The sequence below is a fragment of the Vigna umbellata genome, chromosome 9, assembly GCF_029865625.1.
Source record: "Vigna umbellata cultivar VRB3 chromosome 9, Vumbellata_1.0, whole genome shotgun sequence".
NCBI lineage: Eukaryota > Viridiplantae > Streptophyta > Magnoliopsida > Fabales > Fabaceae > Vigna > Vigna umbellata.
This window is the reverse complement of record NC_142173.1, coordinates 14,784,808-14,804,369: the sequence shown is the minus strand read 5'-3', so window position 1 is coordinate 14,804,369 and position 19,562 is coordinate 14,784,808. Positions and strand designations below refer to the sequence as shown.

General features: G+C 39.3%; 1 protein-coding gene across 1 annotated transcript; it reads right to left on the bottom strand.

Annotated features, from left to right (window-relative positions):
- Nucleotides 1–3,331: 3,331 nt before the first annotated feature.
- LOC148192663 (uncharacterized) lies at nucleotides 3,332–6,916 on the bottom strand. Its single transcript, XM_088099256.1, has one exon. The coding sequence runs from the start codon at nucleotides 6,914–6,916 to the stop codon at nucleotides 3,332–3,334; it is 3,585 nt and encodes a 1,194-aa protein (XP_087955382.1).
- Between the last annotated feature and the right edge of the window lie 12,646 nt (nucleotides 6,917–19,562).

The following is a 19,562-nucleotide window of genomic DNA, read 5'->3' as shown; positions in this document are numbered from 1 at the left end:
TTGCATCCCAACAGTTGGGGGTATGTGCAAGCCTTTGCCGTAGTGTGTCGGGCGTTAGCAATTAGGCCCACTGTAGGTTTGTTCCTATACTTCTTTAGATGTCGACCGGTGGCCACGAAGGGATGGGTATCACTGATTTCGGAACCGGGTAACGCGCTACTAGAGCTTTACCTGCAGTCATATAGGGGGTTTAAGGAGAAGTTTTTTAAGGTGTCGATCACCGATGTTGGTCGAAGGTTCTTTTTCGATGGTGAGGGGAATCCCAGATTTCCCTTATATTGGACGCAGGATCCTCTAAGGTTCACCTCGTGGTCTGAAGATAAGATGACGATTGAAGAGTTGGAGGCTTTGAGTGTGTTGACCTCGTTGCCACGCCCCTTCTCTTCTCATCAGATTATAGATTGCCTCGAGTTCGATGACGCGGGGGCGAGGGTGTTTGGTATGTGTCTTTGCTTATCATTTTTGTAGATTGCTTTGTTGTTGCTGACCGTGTTGGGTTGTCCTTTGTTTTGCAGAGATAATGGGAAGAAAGGGCAGTGGTATAAATTGGTTTCAGTCTATTGGCAATGAAAGGGCGGAAGGTAATCGTCCAGGGCCATCCGCGGGACGTGTTTGTGGTCAACAGCATACAGCAGCCCAAACAGCTGAGCCGGCTCCCGTTGTATTGTCGGTGTCGCCTCACGAGACGGTGGTGGTTGAAGAACAATTGAAAAGGAAGAGAAAAGGGAAGGCTGTTAGGACCAGCGGCGAGGCAGCCAAGAAGATAAAAGAGGGGTTTGGGGAGACAGAGCGTCCCCTCCCACTCGGCGTATGGGATCCTGCCTTTACCATGGGTCACAAGGTTGAGCTGAACATGGACAGCTCGGAAAAGAAAGTTGTGGAGAACATGAGTGAGCAAGAAATAGCCGATACCATGTTGGAGATGACGACACGAGCGCAAATGTTGGCTTGGCACTTGGCCTATGCTTCTGACAGAGGTAAGCTTCGAGTTGAACTAGAGAAGACACGGAAGCAGCTGAAAGAAATCACCGAGGTTCATGCGGTATGCGATGCAAAGCAGAAGCATTCAGAGCAACTCTTGAGAGAGGCTGAAGTGCTGTTGAATGACTCTCGGGATGCTGGCCTGGCCTTGAGAAAGGAGCGTGATCAAATGTCGAGTGATTTGGAGCAGGCTAAGAAGGTGGTGGCAACAGTGGCCAAAGAGAGGGACGACTGGCGAGCGGAGGCCCTGGATAGTAAAGAGCTAGTGGAAGAGCTGAAGGATGCTATAACGATTGAGCATACCAGGGGTTTTCATAAGGCTATAAGGCAGGTCGGCCATTTGCTCGAGGTGTCGACTGAAGGGGTGGCGTTCGACATTCAAAAGGATGTGTATGAAGGACAAATGAAACCTCTGAATGAGATTCCTGAGGACGCCTTCCTGGAAGCGGAGGAAGATGAAGAGGCGGCTACTAATGATAATCAAGATGAAGTCGTCGTGGAGGCGGTTGGAGACGCTGCTGATGGCGCTCCTAACATTGTAATAGATTAGAATTTAGAAACTTTATGCTTGACTGTGAAACTTTGAAATTTAGAACTCTGTGAATATTGATGTTGAAGCAGGATTTGTTGAACTTTGTGAATGTTGAGTGTTTAACTTTGCTGATTTTGCGAGTTATTTGGCGTGACGACCGTTGAGTGTCATTGTCGAGTGTGTGGATGACGTGGTTTATGACCGTTGAGAGTGAGGTTCGAGTAGGGTGTTCCAGAGAGAACATCTACCAGAGGGAGTGTATCCCAGGCGGACTGGGTGTTCAAGGGTGAACATCTACCAGTGGGAGTGTATCCCAAGCGGACTGGGTGTTCAAGGGTGAACATCTACCAGTGGGAGTGTATCCCAAGCGGACTGGGTGTTCAAGGGTGAACATCTACCAGTGGGAGTGTATCCCAAGCGGACTGGGTGTTCAAGGGTGAACATCTACCAGTGAGAGTGTATCCCAATTCGTTTGTGTGCAAAAGTGCCCGAGACGGTGACCCTGGGACTCGACATGGTAGAAGTAATAAATGACACTAAGTATTAATCATAATGAAACGTACTCTTTATTTGGGAACGGAATTAGGAAATGTTGTAAAAATAACCAACAAGAAATGAATGCTAACTGAAGTAGTATTTAAGATGAGTGGCATTCCAGGTGTTGGGAACTGGTTGGCCATCAAGGAGCTGGAGTCAATATGCACCGTTCGACATGTCCTCTACAACTCTAAAGGGTCCTTCCCAGTTAGCTGCAAGCTTGCCGTGTGCTCGATTCTTCCTAGCCTCTCCCCGCTTTTGCCACACCAGATCTCCGCTTTTGAAGGCTCTGGGCTTGACCTTGGTGTTGTACCTTCGAGATAGCATTCGCTTCTGCGCCTCGGCACGGATGGTGGCGATCTCTCGACGTTCAGGAAGGACGTCGAGATTCGTCCGCAATTGTTCTTCATTAAGCGACATATCAGTGAGATGACGCCTCAATGAGGGCTCGCCCACCTCGACTGGGAGCATGGCATCAGTGCCGTAGGTTAAGTTGAATGGCGTGTCCCCTGTCGATCCATGAGGAGTGCATCTGTATGCCCACAGAACCTCTGGTAGCTCTTCCACCCATAAACCTTTGGCTTCACCGAGTCGCTTCTTCAACTCTGTCAGAATGGCTTTGTTTGCGGCCTCGGCTTGGCCGTTTGTTTGAGGGTGCTCGACTGACGAGGTGACATGCTTGATGTCCAAATTGCTAAGGAAATCTTCTAACTTGCGTTCGATGAATTGGCGACCGTTGTCGGTGATGATCTTCTGAGGGAGACCGAACCGACAGATGAGGTGCCAAATAAATTTCTGCACTCGTTGGGCACTGATAATGGACAACGGCTCGGCCTCTATCCATTTCGTGAAGTAGTCGACCGCCACGAGTAGGAACTTGTTTTGCGCCTTGGCGATTGACAGTGGTCCAACTATGTCAAGACCCCACTGAGCGAACGGCCAAGGAGAGACAATATTGTGCAAATCTTCGGGAGGTGCATGGATGTCGTGACCATGGGCCTGACAGGAGATACATTTCTTGACAAATGTTTCACAATCGTGGTCTAGTGTAGGCCAGTAATATCCTACGCGGAGAACACGTGCTCTCAGGGTCCGCTTGCCAGAGTGAAAGCCGCATATCCCGGTGTGCAGCTCGCGCAGTACATAGTCTGCTTCTTCCTTTGATATGCATTTCAACAGAGGAGTGCTATGGCCGCGACGGTATAGGTCGTCACCTATACACACAAAACGTGCAATGCGTTTGGAATCAGCCACAGTAATGCTATCGCCTTTATCCTGCTTCTACATGAGATCTTTGACCTTCTGCCGCCAGTCTGTTACGGGTGTCGACACATTGGTGACAAAAGCTTCCACCACAGGACGGTCGAGCGTCATCCTAATGATTGAGGATAACTGTGCTCGCTTCTTAGAATGAGTTAACTTAGACAAGAGATCTGCTCTTGCGTTTTGCTCCCTAGGTACATGGATGACACTAAACTCGACGAAATGTTGGAGTAAGGTCTGAACCTTGTGGAAATAGCGCAATAGTTGATTATCCTTGACTTGATAGGTTCCATTCACGTGGCTGACTACTAATTTTGAATCCATCCGACACTCTAAACGATCGACCGAGAACTCTCTGGCCAGGGATAGGCCAGCAATCAAGGCTTCGTACTCGGCCTGGTTGTTGCTAGCTAGAAATTTGAATATGATGGCTTGCTCTATGACTAAACCGTCCGGTCCTTCTAGGACGACACCGGCTCCTCCCCCCCTTTTGTCGGAGGAACCATCTACACTGAGTAACCACTTTGTAGTTGAGTCCTCTGGTGCAGGTACTAACTCAGCTGCAAAGTCTGCCAAATGTTGACCCTTGATGGACCCGCGTGGCTCGTAACGGAGTCCGAACTCTGACAGTTCCATGGACCATGCAACCATCCGTCCTGTCAAGTCTGGTTTGCGGAGGATCTTGGCTATGGGGTGATCTGTGCGGACTACCACCTGATGGCTCTGGAAATATGGTCGAAGTCCACGAGAAGCTGTGAGTAGGGCCAAGGCAAGTTTCTCAATTCGAGAATATCGTTCCTCAGCCCCTTGCAATGTACGACTGATGAAATATATCAACTTAAGGGAGGGTGCTTCCTGTATCAAGGCGGCACTAACAGCATGTTGGGAAGCGGCAATATACAGCTGCAAGTCTGACCTATCGTCTGGTCGAGCCATAATTGGAGGACTGGTTAGGATGTGTTTGACAGTGTTGAATGCTGTCTCACAATCATCGTTCCAGTGTTGAGTGGTGCCCTTTTTCAAATTCTTCAGGATGGGCTTGATGTGGTCAGCTAGTTTTGGAATGAATCGGGATAGGGCTGTGAGCCTACCCACCAAACGCTGTACCTCCCGTAAGGTTTTTGGAGCAGTCATGTCGAGCACCGCTTTGCACTTGTCTGGATTAGCTTCAATACCTCGACGTGTAAGCATGAAGCCTAAGAACTTACCTGCGGGGACACCGAAAGTACACTTGGAAGGATTAAGGCGCATGCTGTACCGTCGGAGTTGGCCAAAAACTTCCTTCAAATCCTGCAGGTGTTGTTCCACAGAATTGCTGCGAATAACCATGTCGTCGACATACACATCCATGCATCGTCCTATCTGATGATGGAAGACTTTATGCATGAGGCGTTGATAAGTGGACCCGGCATTCTTCAATCCAAACGGCATTACTTCATAACAGTAATTAGCGCGTTCGGTGATGAAAGCGGTCTTGCTTTGATCGGGCTCGTACATGGGGATCCGGTTGTATCCCGAATAGGCGTCGAGAAAGCTCAGTATAACATGACCCGAAGCTCCATCTACCAAGCGATCAATGCTAGGTAAGGGATACGAATCTTTGGGACATGCCTTGTTGAGATCTGTGAAGTCAACACACATTCTCCACTGGTCGTTTGATTTCTTAACCATGACCACGTTCGACAGCCACGTAGTGTAAGTTAACTCCCGGATGAACTGGGCGTTCATCAACTTCTCGACCTCAACTTGAATGGCTTTGCGCTTCTCCTCCCCGAATCGTCGCTTCTTCTGGGCGACAGGTCGTGCCTCCCGGAAGATGGACAATTTGTGGGCCATGACCCCGGGATGAATTCCTGGCATGTCGGCGGCCGTCCATGCGAATAAATCTGCGTTGTTCCGCAGTATGTGCCCCAGATCGTGCTCTTCGCTAGAGGTGAGGTTTCCGCCAATGCTGGTGGTTTTAGACGCGTCATTCGTCAAGGAAAGGAGTTTGACTTCACCTTGCGGATGCAGACGGTCGTCTACATTGGTTTGGGGGTCCAAGTCGACTGCTGCTGCCTCGACTCCCTTCGCCCTTCTAGTTGGAACAAAGGGGGTGACTTTTAGCCCGGCCACATAACACTGTCGGGCTGTTCGTTGATATGCTCTCACGGTACAAATGGTACCATGCTCTGTCGGGAACTTCATGGCGAGGTGGGGAGTAGAGACAATTGCCCCAAACGCATTCAGACAAGGTCGTCCTAGCAGGGCGTTGTACGACGTATTTGCCTCGACCAACAGGAATCGAACTCTAAGTTCCGGTGCCTCCCGGCTTGTTCCGAGCCGAGTTCGCAAGTCGAGGTATCCCCTGGTATCTACTCTTTCTCCTGAGAATCCTACAATTTGCTCGTTAAATGGGGCGATGAGATCCTCAGGTAGGTCCATTTTCTGAAAGGTGGACCAATACAAAATGTTGACCGAACTCCCTTGATCGACGAGGACCTTGCTGACATCATATCGAGCTATATTTGCTGTGATGACCATAGGATCATCATGATCAGGGTCAGGTACATGGAAGTCTGTGTTCGTGAATGTGATGTCGGGGATCGACCGAGACTGTCGCTCGACCATATGAACCGACTTCAACTGTCTCAAATATCGCTTCCTTGCTGAAGCTGACACACCTCCACCGGCGAGGGTTGCGTAACGATCGTACTTAGGCGTCCACCCCGACTCTTTTCGGGGCGGTCGATCTGATTTATAGTCGTTGGTCGATCGCTTTGGGGTTTTCTTGACATCGTGACTGGAGGTATCTTGTTGCTGCTTCTTCCGACAATTTCGGAGATCCTCGATGCGGATGAATTTTGCAATTGTGGATTGCAATTCTTCCATAGATGCTGGAGGGTCAGCATATAGTTGTTCTGCAAAATATCCTAGCCTTAAGCATGAAGGTAGATTGCTGATAATGAAGGTGTGATTGATATCTTTCACACGCCGGGCCGTCTCGTTGTATCGTTGCATGAACGCTTTCAGTGTTTCATCCTTTTCCTGCTTGGTATTTACCAACTCAGCGGCCGTCATCTCTGGTTTTCTGTTGGTTGCGTACTGTTTTCTGAATAGAGTTTCAATTGTCGCAAAACAGTCTATAGAATTCCGTGGAAGAGTGTGGAACCACTCCAAGGCCTCATCCTTGAGGGATAAGGAGAAAGCTCTGCAGATGACAGGGTCGTTATCTGTGTAGAATGCCATGGCGTCTACAAAGTTGCGTAGGTGATTGTCGGGATCGGCGGAGCCATCATAACGTTCCAACGTTGGGGGAGGTTTGTCCGGCATGTGCGCTTGCATGATGGCCTCTGTGAACGGAAGTAGATTGGTGAGGCGCATGGAAGTAGGCCCCTTCCTCCCCCCACCAGAAGGGTGAGATGGTCCTCCATGGTGACTCGATCCATTATTACCCTGCCGATTAGAGGCAGATTCTTCTGGCGGTGGGCGTTGCGCCCTCAGTGCCGCCAGCTCCTCCGCCTGCTTGGGCTGGAGTTCCTGCTGCTCCCGTATAGTTTGTGCTTGTGCCTCGATCTGGGTTTGTAGTTGCTGGATTAAATCACGAGTGTTGAAGTCTTCCATAGCTCTGGTGGTCGTAGTTGGGATGTTAAATCTCGGGCCCCACGGTGGGCGCCAAAATGTTTCAGTAGGAATGTGGAGGCCGAGATACAAACCTAACAAAACTGAACTTCTTCTCTTTACGTTGTCTGTCACGATGCTTCCTTCCTCTCTTTACGTTCTGTTCCTTGGGAAAAGGTGGGCTGGGTACCTGCAAAGGCACTCCGACGCTCAAGTTAGAAAAAGAGGTCACCTGAATCTTTTGGTTCAAAGTGATCCAGAAGAAGAGTAATTTCTCTCTCTTAATTTCTCTAAGGGGAAAAGCGTACCTTTTTTCTGATGTGCTTAGTATATTTAAAATAGTGTAATAAACCGTTTACCTGAAAATCCGGTCAGTTACTGAAGTTGACTGTTTAGAAGTTGTAACTGCCAGATCATGTGCTGATACTGAGTCAATTACTTCCGTGATTCACGGCGCTGGTTAGCCAATATACGCAACTGCTTATTTGTAACCACTACATCACGATATCGCGTTCTGTATGTCGATCACCCTGCGTGTCGACATAAGTGGACGACTTGTCGCACGAATGCTTCATGTCGCGACATCACTTGTTTGATTGTCGAGCACCAAGTGGTCGACAATACCATGTGGTCGTATGTTATTACGAGCATGAGAAGGTCCTGCCTTGGTTTAACTGTCGCCAGGTCGCTCGCCAGGTTGCTCGGGTTATTGGTCGACCATTGGAGGATTAGGTATCCTATGGTACAATTTCTAAAAAATATTTTTAAATTTATTTAAAATAATTAAAATTATATCTAATTAATAATTAAAGTTTTTTTAATATTATTAAATAAATAAATTTTATACTTTTAATTATTTTTGTAATTAAATTAAATTTTTTATAAAAGAATTTCAATTAAATAATTTATAACTATAATTATTATAATTATCTAACTAAAAATTCAAAAAAAGTTATATTTCATTGTAATTTATTTTTTTAATTTTAATTATTATAGTATATTTTTTAAAAATTATAATTAATTAAATCATTATAATTATTTAAATCATTATAATTATTTAAATCATTATAATTAAAATAATTTTAAAAAATGTGATTAATTTTAAAATAATTAGTATAATGTGATTAATTTTAAAAATAATTAGTATAATTTAATTTTAATTATTATAGTATAAATTATTTAATTAAAATAATTTTAAAAAATGTGATTAATTTAATAACAAAAATAAGTTTATTTATTTAATAATATTTAGAAACTTTAAATATTAATTATGTATAATTTTTAATATTTTAAATACATTTAAATATATAATTTAAAAATTATAAATCATTTTAAATAAAAAAAATAATAAAGTGAAAGTGTATGGGGGAGCACGACTTCAATACAAGAAGTCGTTAACCCCCTCCACAATTTTAGTTATTTAGTTTTTTTTTATTAATTTAATTAGTTTATATTTAATAATATTATTAATTTAAATAGTTTATAATGAAAAAAATTATTATTAATTAATTATAATTTGTAAAAAAGTATACTATAATAATAAAAATTAAAAAAAATAAATTATAATAAAATATAAATTTTTTTGAATTTTTAATTAGATAATTATAATAATTATAGTTATAAATTATTTAATTGAAATTCTTTTATAAAAAATTTAATTTAAATACAAAAATAATTAAAAGTATGAAATTTATTTATTTAATAATATTGAAAAACTTTAATTATTAATTAGATATAATTTTAATTATTTTAAATATATTTAAAAATATTTTTTAAAAATTATAAATGATTTTAATTAATAAAAGTTAAAAATTTAAAAAAAGTAAAGTTGTGTTGGGGATGCACGACTTCTCTTATTGAAGTCGTGAACTCTCCTACGATTTCAATTTTTTTTATATTTTTTTATTAAAAATGGTATGGTAATCGATTACAATACGTGGTAATCGATTACCATACCCTAAAGTCGTTTTTGGGGTGCACGACTTCAACCTTGATCAAATGAACAGGGTGAAATCGTGCAGGGGGGACACGACTTCTTCATTAGAAGTCGTGTGGGTCCCCCACGACTTGCCTATTTTCGTATTTTAAAATTTTTTTGCCTATTTCCGTAATATCTGAGGCAAATTTGCCTAGTTTGGTAACTTTGCCCAATAACACTTTTAAAACATTTTTTGAATTTTAAATTCTTCAAGGCTTGGGAATCTTTCCAAATACCAATTTATCTTAGAAATTATATGGTTATCCAAGAGAAAGGGAAGTGAATCACGTGATAATATCTTAAAATGAATGTTTTTTATATGTATTTTGTATTCAAGCACATGCCACACATTTACGGTAACTATATATATATATTATAATTAAGCTGAAGCGAATTAATAACATATATTTTATATGAAATTACATGATTTAATAATATACTTTAGAATAAATAGGATTAATTGACAAATTAGTTACATATAAATGTATGCTTTGTTAGGAAAAAACCAGATTATTTAGTGTAAAATAAAAATAGTTAAAGTAATAAATTGGCAGGTTTTATCGTTACTTTTAAATCATAGACTCCCATATTATCTAACAATATGTCTATAGTTAACTATAAGGGCTATCCATCCTTTTCATACAATATGACAGCTATTTTTCAAAATGTAAACTGAATTTAATCTAAGTTAGAATACCCTTATGTTTACATCAATTAGTGAGTGATCCAATTATGTTAACTTCAAATATCTTAGTTTTAGATATTATCTAAACTAGGGACATATTTTAACCTTATAATCATAATAATTATAATAAAAATAAAAGAACTTTTTTCATCACAATAAAGATTATTAGTTTTTTTTATTATTAAAAACTACCAGCTATATTCAATAGAATATTTTTCAAAACTTTTATTGTATAATCAACATAGTATTAACAACACATAATTACTTTCCTTTGACTTTTTTCAATATATAAAAAGTTTGAGAGTAAAACTTGATTTATAAATGTATAAAACATGAGTGTCAACGATGGTTTATCAATGAAGGTTAGGAGACGAACTTTATATATATTTAAGGATTATTCTGATAAATTATAACTAATTTCTTCTGTAAATTCCTTGGATATATGGTTTTTTATTTTTGTCTAGTCGATATTTGAAATTAAATAAATATTCAAATGTATGGTGCAGTACTATGAAAACAGTAATAAAAGAAGGTGAAAACGAATTAATTTTCAAAATCAACCTTAACTCAGTTGGTAGAGTGGAGGACTGTAGTGGGAAATCCAACAGTATTCAAATGTATGGTGCACTACTATGAAAACAGTAAGAAGCTGAAAACGCATAAATTTTATAGACCTATCTTAGCTCAGTTGGTAGAGTAGAGGACTGTAGTGGGAAATCTAGCAGTCAATCTTTAGGTTGCTGGTTCGAATCCGACAAGTCGGAAATTTAATTTTTCTTACTTTTTAACAAGTGTTTTTTTCCCCTAAAATTCACATTTCGAAAAATTTACATACTTAAAAGAATGATTACGCATGCATTATAAATATACTCGTGATAATTAAAAAATCAAAATTAGAATATAATACCCCTACCATAACACTCTTTAGAAATGTTGCATTACTCAACTGAGGCTTTTTCTGTTTTAATTTTTCTATCACACTTTATATTCTGGACTATATAATTTTATTTAGTTAATATTATATAAAGGATAATGATACTTGGACATCCAAAAATGATAAACTTTTGACACCGTATACGTGTCATGTTGTCAGTGGTCCATTTGTCAAATAAAGAAAAAAAAACGAAATGACATGTAAATGAATTGAGACAGGTTTTAAGTAGCGGGTTTCACTTTTCGAATTCAAAATCATAAGTTACATTTGGGGTTGAAAAAACCCTAGAGAGAGAAGGAGCCCAAGCCACTGAAAGTCGCGTGAAGAGGTTTTGGAGTTTGAGTGACTTTCCACCGTTCATTGAAATCGCCGCCGTTGATCGTTCATCGGAGCACTTTCCGGTGCTGTTCCATCGTTTGGAAACTGCCTAGGCCACCGAAACCTATGTGGTTCCGCTGTCATGCAGTGCGTTTCGCGACTCGTTTGCTTTTGTTCGGTGCGTATGAGTTTTTTTATAATTTTTTTTACCATTGAATAGTTAGAAACACACGTTATAGTATGTACTATTAGTTTCCATTTTAAAGGAATAGAATAAAGTGTGAGAGAACTTTGATCATTGTTTCTGTTAAAAAAGAATGACTCAAAAATTTAAAACTTTCAAAATCTTTTTCACCAAAAGAGATGCCTTTATACTTTTGTTGAAACGCAAGTTAAAAGATTTTCAATGCAGAGATGAAGCAGAAACACACTTTTCACCCCTTGGGGGTAGATTGGGAGATGGTGACAGCTCTCCTCTTCTCTTTCTAGGGTTTTTCCATCTCTTTCATTCTTCCATTATTGTTCATCTAGTTTCACCATGAATATGGTGAACTAAACCTTGTATTGTTGTTGGGGAATCAATGTAGTCTTGTGAAACTCTCATATATGGAATTTGTTTAAACATCTTATTTTAAGACTTATGCTTTCTTTCATCATTAGTTAGGGTTTTTCCTCTTTGCTTAATGCTTGCTTTGTTTAACTCATTCATTGCCATGATTATTGATTTTGTCGATATGGGAACGTACGGGGAAATCTAGATCCGGGGAATTTCTCCCAATAGCATATTGGTTGCTGTTAGAATAGCCGCAACGGAATTATTAGCGTGGAACAAACCAAGAGGGGGGGGGGTGAATTGGTTATATACTTTTATTGTGCCTTTTATTATTTTTCTCTTAATTTTTCTTACTGGGCAGATAATTAAATATAAATGACAGAGTAAGGGAAAGAGAAAAATTGCACAGGTGATTTTAGGAATTCAACATTCAAATCATCATTGTTAATGCCACTCTCTAAAGTACCTTTCAAGAAGGCTTCTCCCTAATTACGAGTTCATACAATTCCTAGCATTCCTAATAATTAGTTCATCAAGTGCAGGAGCTTAACGACAACCAATATAATATTGGGAGAGATTCCCCGGATCTAGACTTCCCCGTACGTGCCCGTATCGACAAAACCAATAATCATGCATCGAATGAGTTAAACAACGCAAGCATTAAGCAAAGAGGAAAAACCCTAACTAATGATGAAAGAAAGCATAGGTCTTAAATAAAAGATGTAAAAACAAATTCCATATATGAGAGCTTCAAAAGATTACATTGATTCCCCAACAAACATACAAAGTTTAGTTCACCATATTCATGGTGAACCTAGATGAATAACAATGAAAGAATGAAAAATAAAACCCTAAAAAGGTGAAGAGGAAGCCTGAGCATCCAAGATCCTCCTTCAAATGGGTGGAAGAGAGAGTGTTTGCTTCGTTTCTGCCAAGGATACCTAACCCTAGGAAACCCTAAAGCTTATATATTATTCGTAAATTACAGAAAATTAGGTCCAAGCCCATAAAAGTGCCGCTCAGCGGTAAGTGCGTGAGTCGTTTCTCCTTTTGCACTTTTTGATGTCTTTTCTGATTTCATCTCTCTCCTTCTTCACTTCTTTCACTAAATTCACCTTAAAACCTGCACAAAAACACTGAAATCAAGCATAAACCTGTCCAGCTCTCTTATTCATGAAAATATGGATAAAAGCATGATTTCAAGCTAGTTTCTAAGTGTAAAGGTTGCTTTTAGTGTCAATTTTAAGCATGAAAATAACAGTTTTTCAACTGTTATCACAACCCCAAACTTAGAACTTTGCTTGTCCTCAAGCAAACAAGATATAACTCAATCTTCAACCAATTCATATGATGGTTCACTCATTCAAAAATCCTCTTTTTAGATAAATAAAAACTTCAATCAAACTTATGACCAAGAGTTCAATCAAGATGTGCACATGCTTTAGTGTGTCACAAAGTCAGTTAATACCCAACAAATGCTCTTTTTCATGAATGACCAATCAATTAAGCATGGATGTTCATGTGCTAATGGAATATTTCCTCACTAGGTAAAGTGTTTCACTCAACACACAAGTGTATAAAAGGTAATCACTCATTCACTCTACTATCACAATGTCACATGAATCAACTTTGCCTTTCATTTTACCACAATCAAAAACATTTACAAGCATGCATCATCACAAGGACTTTTCAATGGTTTATAATGTGGCTGGGCTAACAAGAAAATTGGTTTTTCTGGATCACAAAATCCTTGAGTTAAGAGAATCATAACAACACAATTTCTTATTTTTCCCAACTTGCCTTTGCATTTGCATTGAGCTTTGTTTCTTTTTATTTTCTTTTTCTTTTTCTTTTCACATACTTAATTATTAGTTCTTAGCTCAATGCTTTCAATTTCCCTTTCTATTTTCCAACAACCCCAAACTTGAACATTTGTCAATACCACAAAATATTTTCTACTTAACTCAAGGTAAAGCTTTTCAACAAGGGTTTTCAAATCATGTTCAAGGCTAGAGGTTCAAAGGATATAACACATAGTGTTCTCTTTTAGTGGGCTCAATTTATGAATTTGGCTAATAGAAGGGTTATCAACAAATGGCCTTGATCATATGATGCAAACAAGCAAGTAATTCAATCATAGAAAACCTGGGCAAAGTCATTCATGCTTTCACAGTAATAGTATTCAACAATAACAACTCTGGAGCTCAAAACCTCACATATAAGCTCATTCACATTCCACATATAACATCCTGCTTAGAATCATAATCACAATCACAACATCTTGCATTTGTTCACAATGCTTGTGAACCACCTGTATAAGCATATAATGTGCACATTCTCAACATCAATCAATATCAAAGCATCATCAGGCATTACTTATCAAGCAAAATTCATAAGCAAACCATCATAACAAACAAAATTTCCAATTGAGTACATCAAATCCTATTCTAAAAACATAAGTGATTGATAAAACAAATCCTACTCTAGTGCTTTGAAAAACTCAGCCCCATCAATGATGCTCTCTCCCAACCCCAAACTTAGGTGGAAGACTAGTGAGAAAGTGAGTGAAAGGGAGATTTTCTAAAGAGGAATGAAAGGAAAAATGTAGAGAACCTTTGCAAAAATGTTTAGGAGTGTGTGTGCAGAGAAGAATCTAAAAATAGAGGCCAAAGCGTGACTTAGGGTATAAAAATACCCTAATGGGCTCGGGTTCCGCTAAGGGGCAACCTAAGCCCCTTTTACGATACCACCGCTCAGCGGCAATTTGCCGCTCAGCGACACTTTCGTGTTGTGCTTTTCTTCTTCCTAGCTTACCCTATAAGCCTTCTACTCATGCCCCTCACTTGCTCCCTGCAATTAATTTCTCAAATCACTCAAACATTCAATCCCTATTATGCAACTAAAGCAGAATCAAAACAAACAATACAGATAAAATCAATCAACTGGGTTGCCTCCCAGGTAGCGCTTGTTTAACGTCACGAGCCTGACCCAAAATCCTCCAGCACCCTTCAGTAGATGCAAATCTTTCTTACCAACACCCATCAGTAGGTGTATACAAAGATAGTATCCTTCAGTAGATACTCTTCCGCCTAACATCCATCAGTAGATGTAAACCCTGTAACAAACTTATAACAAAAACAAAAATACCCAAAAGTTCAAAATTACATCACCAAACAAAAACTTAAAAGTTCTTAAATCACTCGGTTGCCTCCCAGCAAGCGCTCTTTTAACGTCACTAGCTTGACCTAGTAAAGTTCAAGTTCCATCTTCTTTTTCTTCTTCTTTCTACTAAACTTCTTTAGAAATTTAATCAAACCAGGAACCTGTTGTAGTGTCTCAATCATAGGAACTTTAATCTCCAATTTCTTGAAGATTTCCATAAAGCACTTAAATTTCTTTTCCTTCCTATGATTCTTCTTTAGATGAGGATGTGATTTTTCATATGATTCCTTCTTCTTTCCTCTCATCTTCTTTTTCTTAAGCTTTCTCTCCCCAAATTTTCTCTTTTTCTTTTCTTTTATTTTTTTCTTCCCTTCTCTTTTTCTCCTCAACTTCTTTATTTTCACACAAATTTTCTTTCTCTCTTCTCTCTCAACCACTTCTTTTTCTTTTTCTTCATCTTTATTTCTCTCACTCAATTCTTCTTTTTCTTTTCTCTCTATCTTTTCCTCATCGCCCCCTATTTTTTTCTCATCAAGAATCTTGTCACTTTCAGTGATAATGGCTTGCCCTTCCTCCTTAGGGTTAACTTCAGTATTAACCTCATCATTCAATCTCTGACTAATGTAATGAAGCTGCATCTCCATCCTTTTACATGATTCTTCAATGCTTTTCTGAGTAGCGTCAAAATTTTTCAAAAATTGTTGAAGGGTGTCATCCAAACTTCCTGATAGAAAGGGTTGTTGCTGTTGCTTGTTAAATTTCCCAGTTTGTCCAGCTTGCCCACTTTGTTCCTGACCAATACTTGGGTGTGGTTTCCACCCCTGATTGTAGCTCCCTTGACGGTACTGATTGGTCATGTAGTTTACATCCTCTACAGCTTCAACTGGAAAGGCACATTGACCATTAATATGGTCACCTCCACACAATTCGCACAACTGGGATTGTACCTGTGCAACAGTCTTTAACTCTTGTGGCAATTGTTCAAGTATCTTTGAGAGATTCTCCAATTGTTGAGTTATTAACTTGTTCTGAGCTATCAAGGCATCATTGGATTGCAACTGTAGAACTCCTTTTTGTTGAATAGGAGCTCCTCTTTCACTGTTCCACTTATTGTTATTAGTAGTCATGTTTTCAATTATTTTTGTGGCTTCCTCTGGAGTCTTCCATTTGATATTGCCTCCAGCTGAGGCGTTAAGCATCATCATGGTTTGTGAACCAAGACCTCCAAGGAAGATTAGGATTAGTTCTCCTTCGTTAAATCCATGCGTGGGAGTCTTTCGTAATAGGCTTTTATACCTGTCCCATGCATGCCCCAGTGATTCTTCCATGCCTTGTCTAAATGAAGAGATCTCTTGCTTCCCTTTGTTGATTTTAAAACTTTGTTGCTGCCATTGTTGTTGTGGTTGGTTCTCAAATTGTCTGGCAGCTTGCCAAAATTGGCTTTGATCCATGCTTGAGTCATGTTCCCACCAGTGGTTGAGATTACTTTGGTAGAATTGAGTGCCCATATAGTTAAATTCTTGACCAAATTGCATTCTGCAGACATTAGGCACAAAACCCTAAAAACAATTAACAGAAAAATGAAATAAAATAAAATAATAACAAAAAAATAAAATAAAATAAAATAAAATACAAACTGAAAAATATAAACAAAAAAAAAATAAAAATTCGAAATTTAAATTAAAAATTCAAAAACAAGTCAAAGATAATCAATAATAACACAAATTAACCAGTTAAACCAGAGTCCCCGGCAACGGCGCCAAAAACTTGATGGACAAATTTATGAACACCAAAATATGATGTCACAAACTTGTTTTTCAATCGGCAAGTGTGACCGAATCGTTCAAGTAATAAACTTGGTAAGACCAAGTATCGTTCTTCCCAAAGGACTCACGGCCTAGTTTAGTTGTGTGGTTTCTTGATTAGCTAAGACTTAAAGACGAAATATTTGGATTTTATATGCAAAAGACGAAAATTAAATATGTATGCATGAAGTTTTGATCAATGGCAAAAAACAAAAGATAAACACTTTCAATGAAATATATGTATGAATATGTTGTTGGGGGTCAATTTCATCTTATCCACTCTCATATATTTTAGGAATTCAACATTCAAATCATCATTGTTAATGCCACTCTCTAAAGTACCTTTCAAGAAGGCTTCTCCCTAATCACGAGTTCATACAATTCCTAGCATTCCTAATGATCAGTTCATAAGTACAGGAGCTTAACGACAACCAATATAATATTGGGAGAAATTCCCCGGATCTAGACTTCCCCGTACGCGCCCGTATCGACAAAACCAATAATCATGCATCGAATGAGTTAAACAATGCAAGCATTACGCAAAGAAGAAAAACCCTAACTAATGATGAAAGAAAGCATAAGTCTTAATTAAAAGATGTAAAAACAGATTCCATATATGAGAGCTTCAAAAGATTACATTGATTCCCCAACAAACATACAGAGTTTAGTTCACCATATTCATGGTGAACCTAGATGAATTACAATGAAAGAATGAAAGATAAAACCCTAGAAAGGTGAAGAGGAAGCCTGAGCATCCAAGATCCTCCTTCAAAGGGGTGGATGAGAGAGTGTTTGCTTCGTTTCAGCCAAAAGATACCAACCCTAGGAAACCCTAAAGCTTATATATTATTCGTAAATTACAGAAAAGTAGGTCCAAGCCCATTAAAGTGCCGCTCAGCGGTAAAGTACCGCTCAGCGGTAAGTGCGTGTCACGTTTCTTCCCCTCAGCGGCCATTTTGCCCCTCAGCGGTCCTCCCGTGAGCTCCTGAGTGCCGCTCAGCGGTAAACTGCCGCTGAGCGGTCACTTCGACTTCTCCTTTTGCACTTTTTGATGTCTTTTCTGATTCCATATCTCTCCTTCTTCACTTCTTTCACCAAATTCACCTTAAAACCTGCACAAAAACACTGAAATCAAGCATAAACCTGTCCAGCTCTCTTATTTCTGAAAATATGAAGAAAAGCATGATTTGAAGCTAGTTTCTAAGTATAAAGGTTGCTTTTAGTATCAGTTTTAAGCATGAAAATAACAGTTTTTCAACTGTTATCACAACCCCAAACTTAGAACTTTGCTTGTCCTCAAGCAAACAAGATGTAACTCCATCTTCAACCAATTCATATGATGGTTCACTTCATTCAAAAATCCTCTTTTTCAAGATAAGTAACAACTTCACTCAAACTTATGACCAAGAGTTCAATCAAGATGTGCACATGCTTTTAGTGATTGATAAGAGGGTCGCACCTCCCACAAAAATTGTGCATAAAAGAATGCAGTATAGACTAGGAAGTGACTCCTAGGTCGTCTCTCAAGGACCAAATTGGGTTCAGTCTCAAATCAACACGTAGTGAGGGGTTTGTGAAAAGTTTGTGAATACGGATGAACTAAATTAAAACACGAATATAAACGTGAAGGTAAACACATAATTAAAATGGTTGGTCCTTAAAAATAACATTACAACTAAATCATCACAATTGAACAAAATAGACAACACTAAAATGAAAAGTGCTTTAATCGAAATAAAATGCAACGTTAAAAAAAAATGAAAAGCTCAAAGACACATCCATCACATATAATATAAAAATAGCAATGAAAATAAAACTATATGATTTTATCTCCTCTGACGAAACCATGTGCACATTCCAATAAATAAAAAAACTAAAATCCCATCATCAACTTAAAGGAGCATAATCCACCGAGTGCACCAAATTCTTGCTTCAACTTTTCTCCCTCATTAAAAAAAACATCCTATTCTCTAATTTCAGCTTTGTAGGTGGCAACATGCAGCTACTTCTTCTAAAAGAGATGAAATAAAAATTGCCAGCACCACTCAAAATCCATCCCGCGTGTGCACTCCAGCACTATCCATCTTTCTTCCTAATCCCGCTCTCTACCGTGCACACCACACTACCAATACGCTTCTCATTAAAAGAAAGAAAATAAATGTGCTTCTACGCAACATGAAAGTCACACTTCATTCAATGTAATCAATGTTTTAAAAATAATATCACCATTTGAACAAACAAAATAAAATAACAGTGAGTATCATGAATCAGAGCTTCTAAGAAACTTAAACAGATTTTGCTTCTTCCTTTCTCTCCGTGCAACACCTTTCTTCTCCAACGCCCATGAGTGCAGCAGGTGCTGCTTTTCTTTCCGTGTGCTGCTCTCTTTCAAGCCAAAATCACTTCTTCATTGTCTCACTAGGTGACGGCTGGAACAGCTCCAGGCCGAGACCCTTGTCTTCTTACCAGCCTCACGGGTTTTTTTAAAAACCCTCCTTCAAGCTGGACGATGCTCCTCTCTTTCAGCCCATGCTGCATTTGCCTTTTGGACCGCTTGCTGTATGCTTCTCTGCTACTGTGGACAGGTGTTGCTGCTGCTGGACGAAGATCTCCCAAGTTGGACCGTGTGCTTCTTCACTTGCTGGACGGGAGCTGCTTGGATGTTGCTGGAAGCGTGAAGCCCGCGTGGACGTGTGAAGGTCGTCCCCAAATCAGCGCATGTGTCTCCTCTTTTTCCTTACTACACCCCTGCAAGCTTGCGGATGAAAGCTGGACTGCTCCGTGTGCACCTCCACCTTTGCTGGATGCACTTCCAAATGTGCTCATGGGCTGCACCTCCTGATCTCTCTCGGTACCTATTTTTTTCTTCTTCCAGCACCTCCCTTGTTGAAATCCACACCTCCTCAATCATTTAGCCTCTAAATGTCCCAAATTGTATTTCCAAAATTTTCCCTACAATTAATAATGCAAATAATTAGCTCAAATCATTCAAATTAATTAAAATAAGAATTTCTGATCAAATTAAGCACAATTAGGAAAAATGGGAAAATACCGGACATTTAAGCACAATTCCCCGATTAATTCTAGTACAATAAATTAAGTGAAGTGAATAAAATATTGACTCATCAAAATAGACCACACTTAGTCTTTCGCACTCCTGGGCAAAATCAAGACGCAGATCAGGGAATAGTTCAAAGGACATTAAGGGTATGAC

Excerpts from the sequence above, each read along its gene's own strand:
- LOC148192663 (XM_088099256.1), bottom strand. The coding sequence starts at position 6,916 with ATGGAAGACTTCAACACTCGTGATTTAATCCAGCAACTACAAACCCAG.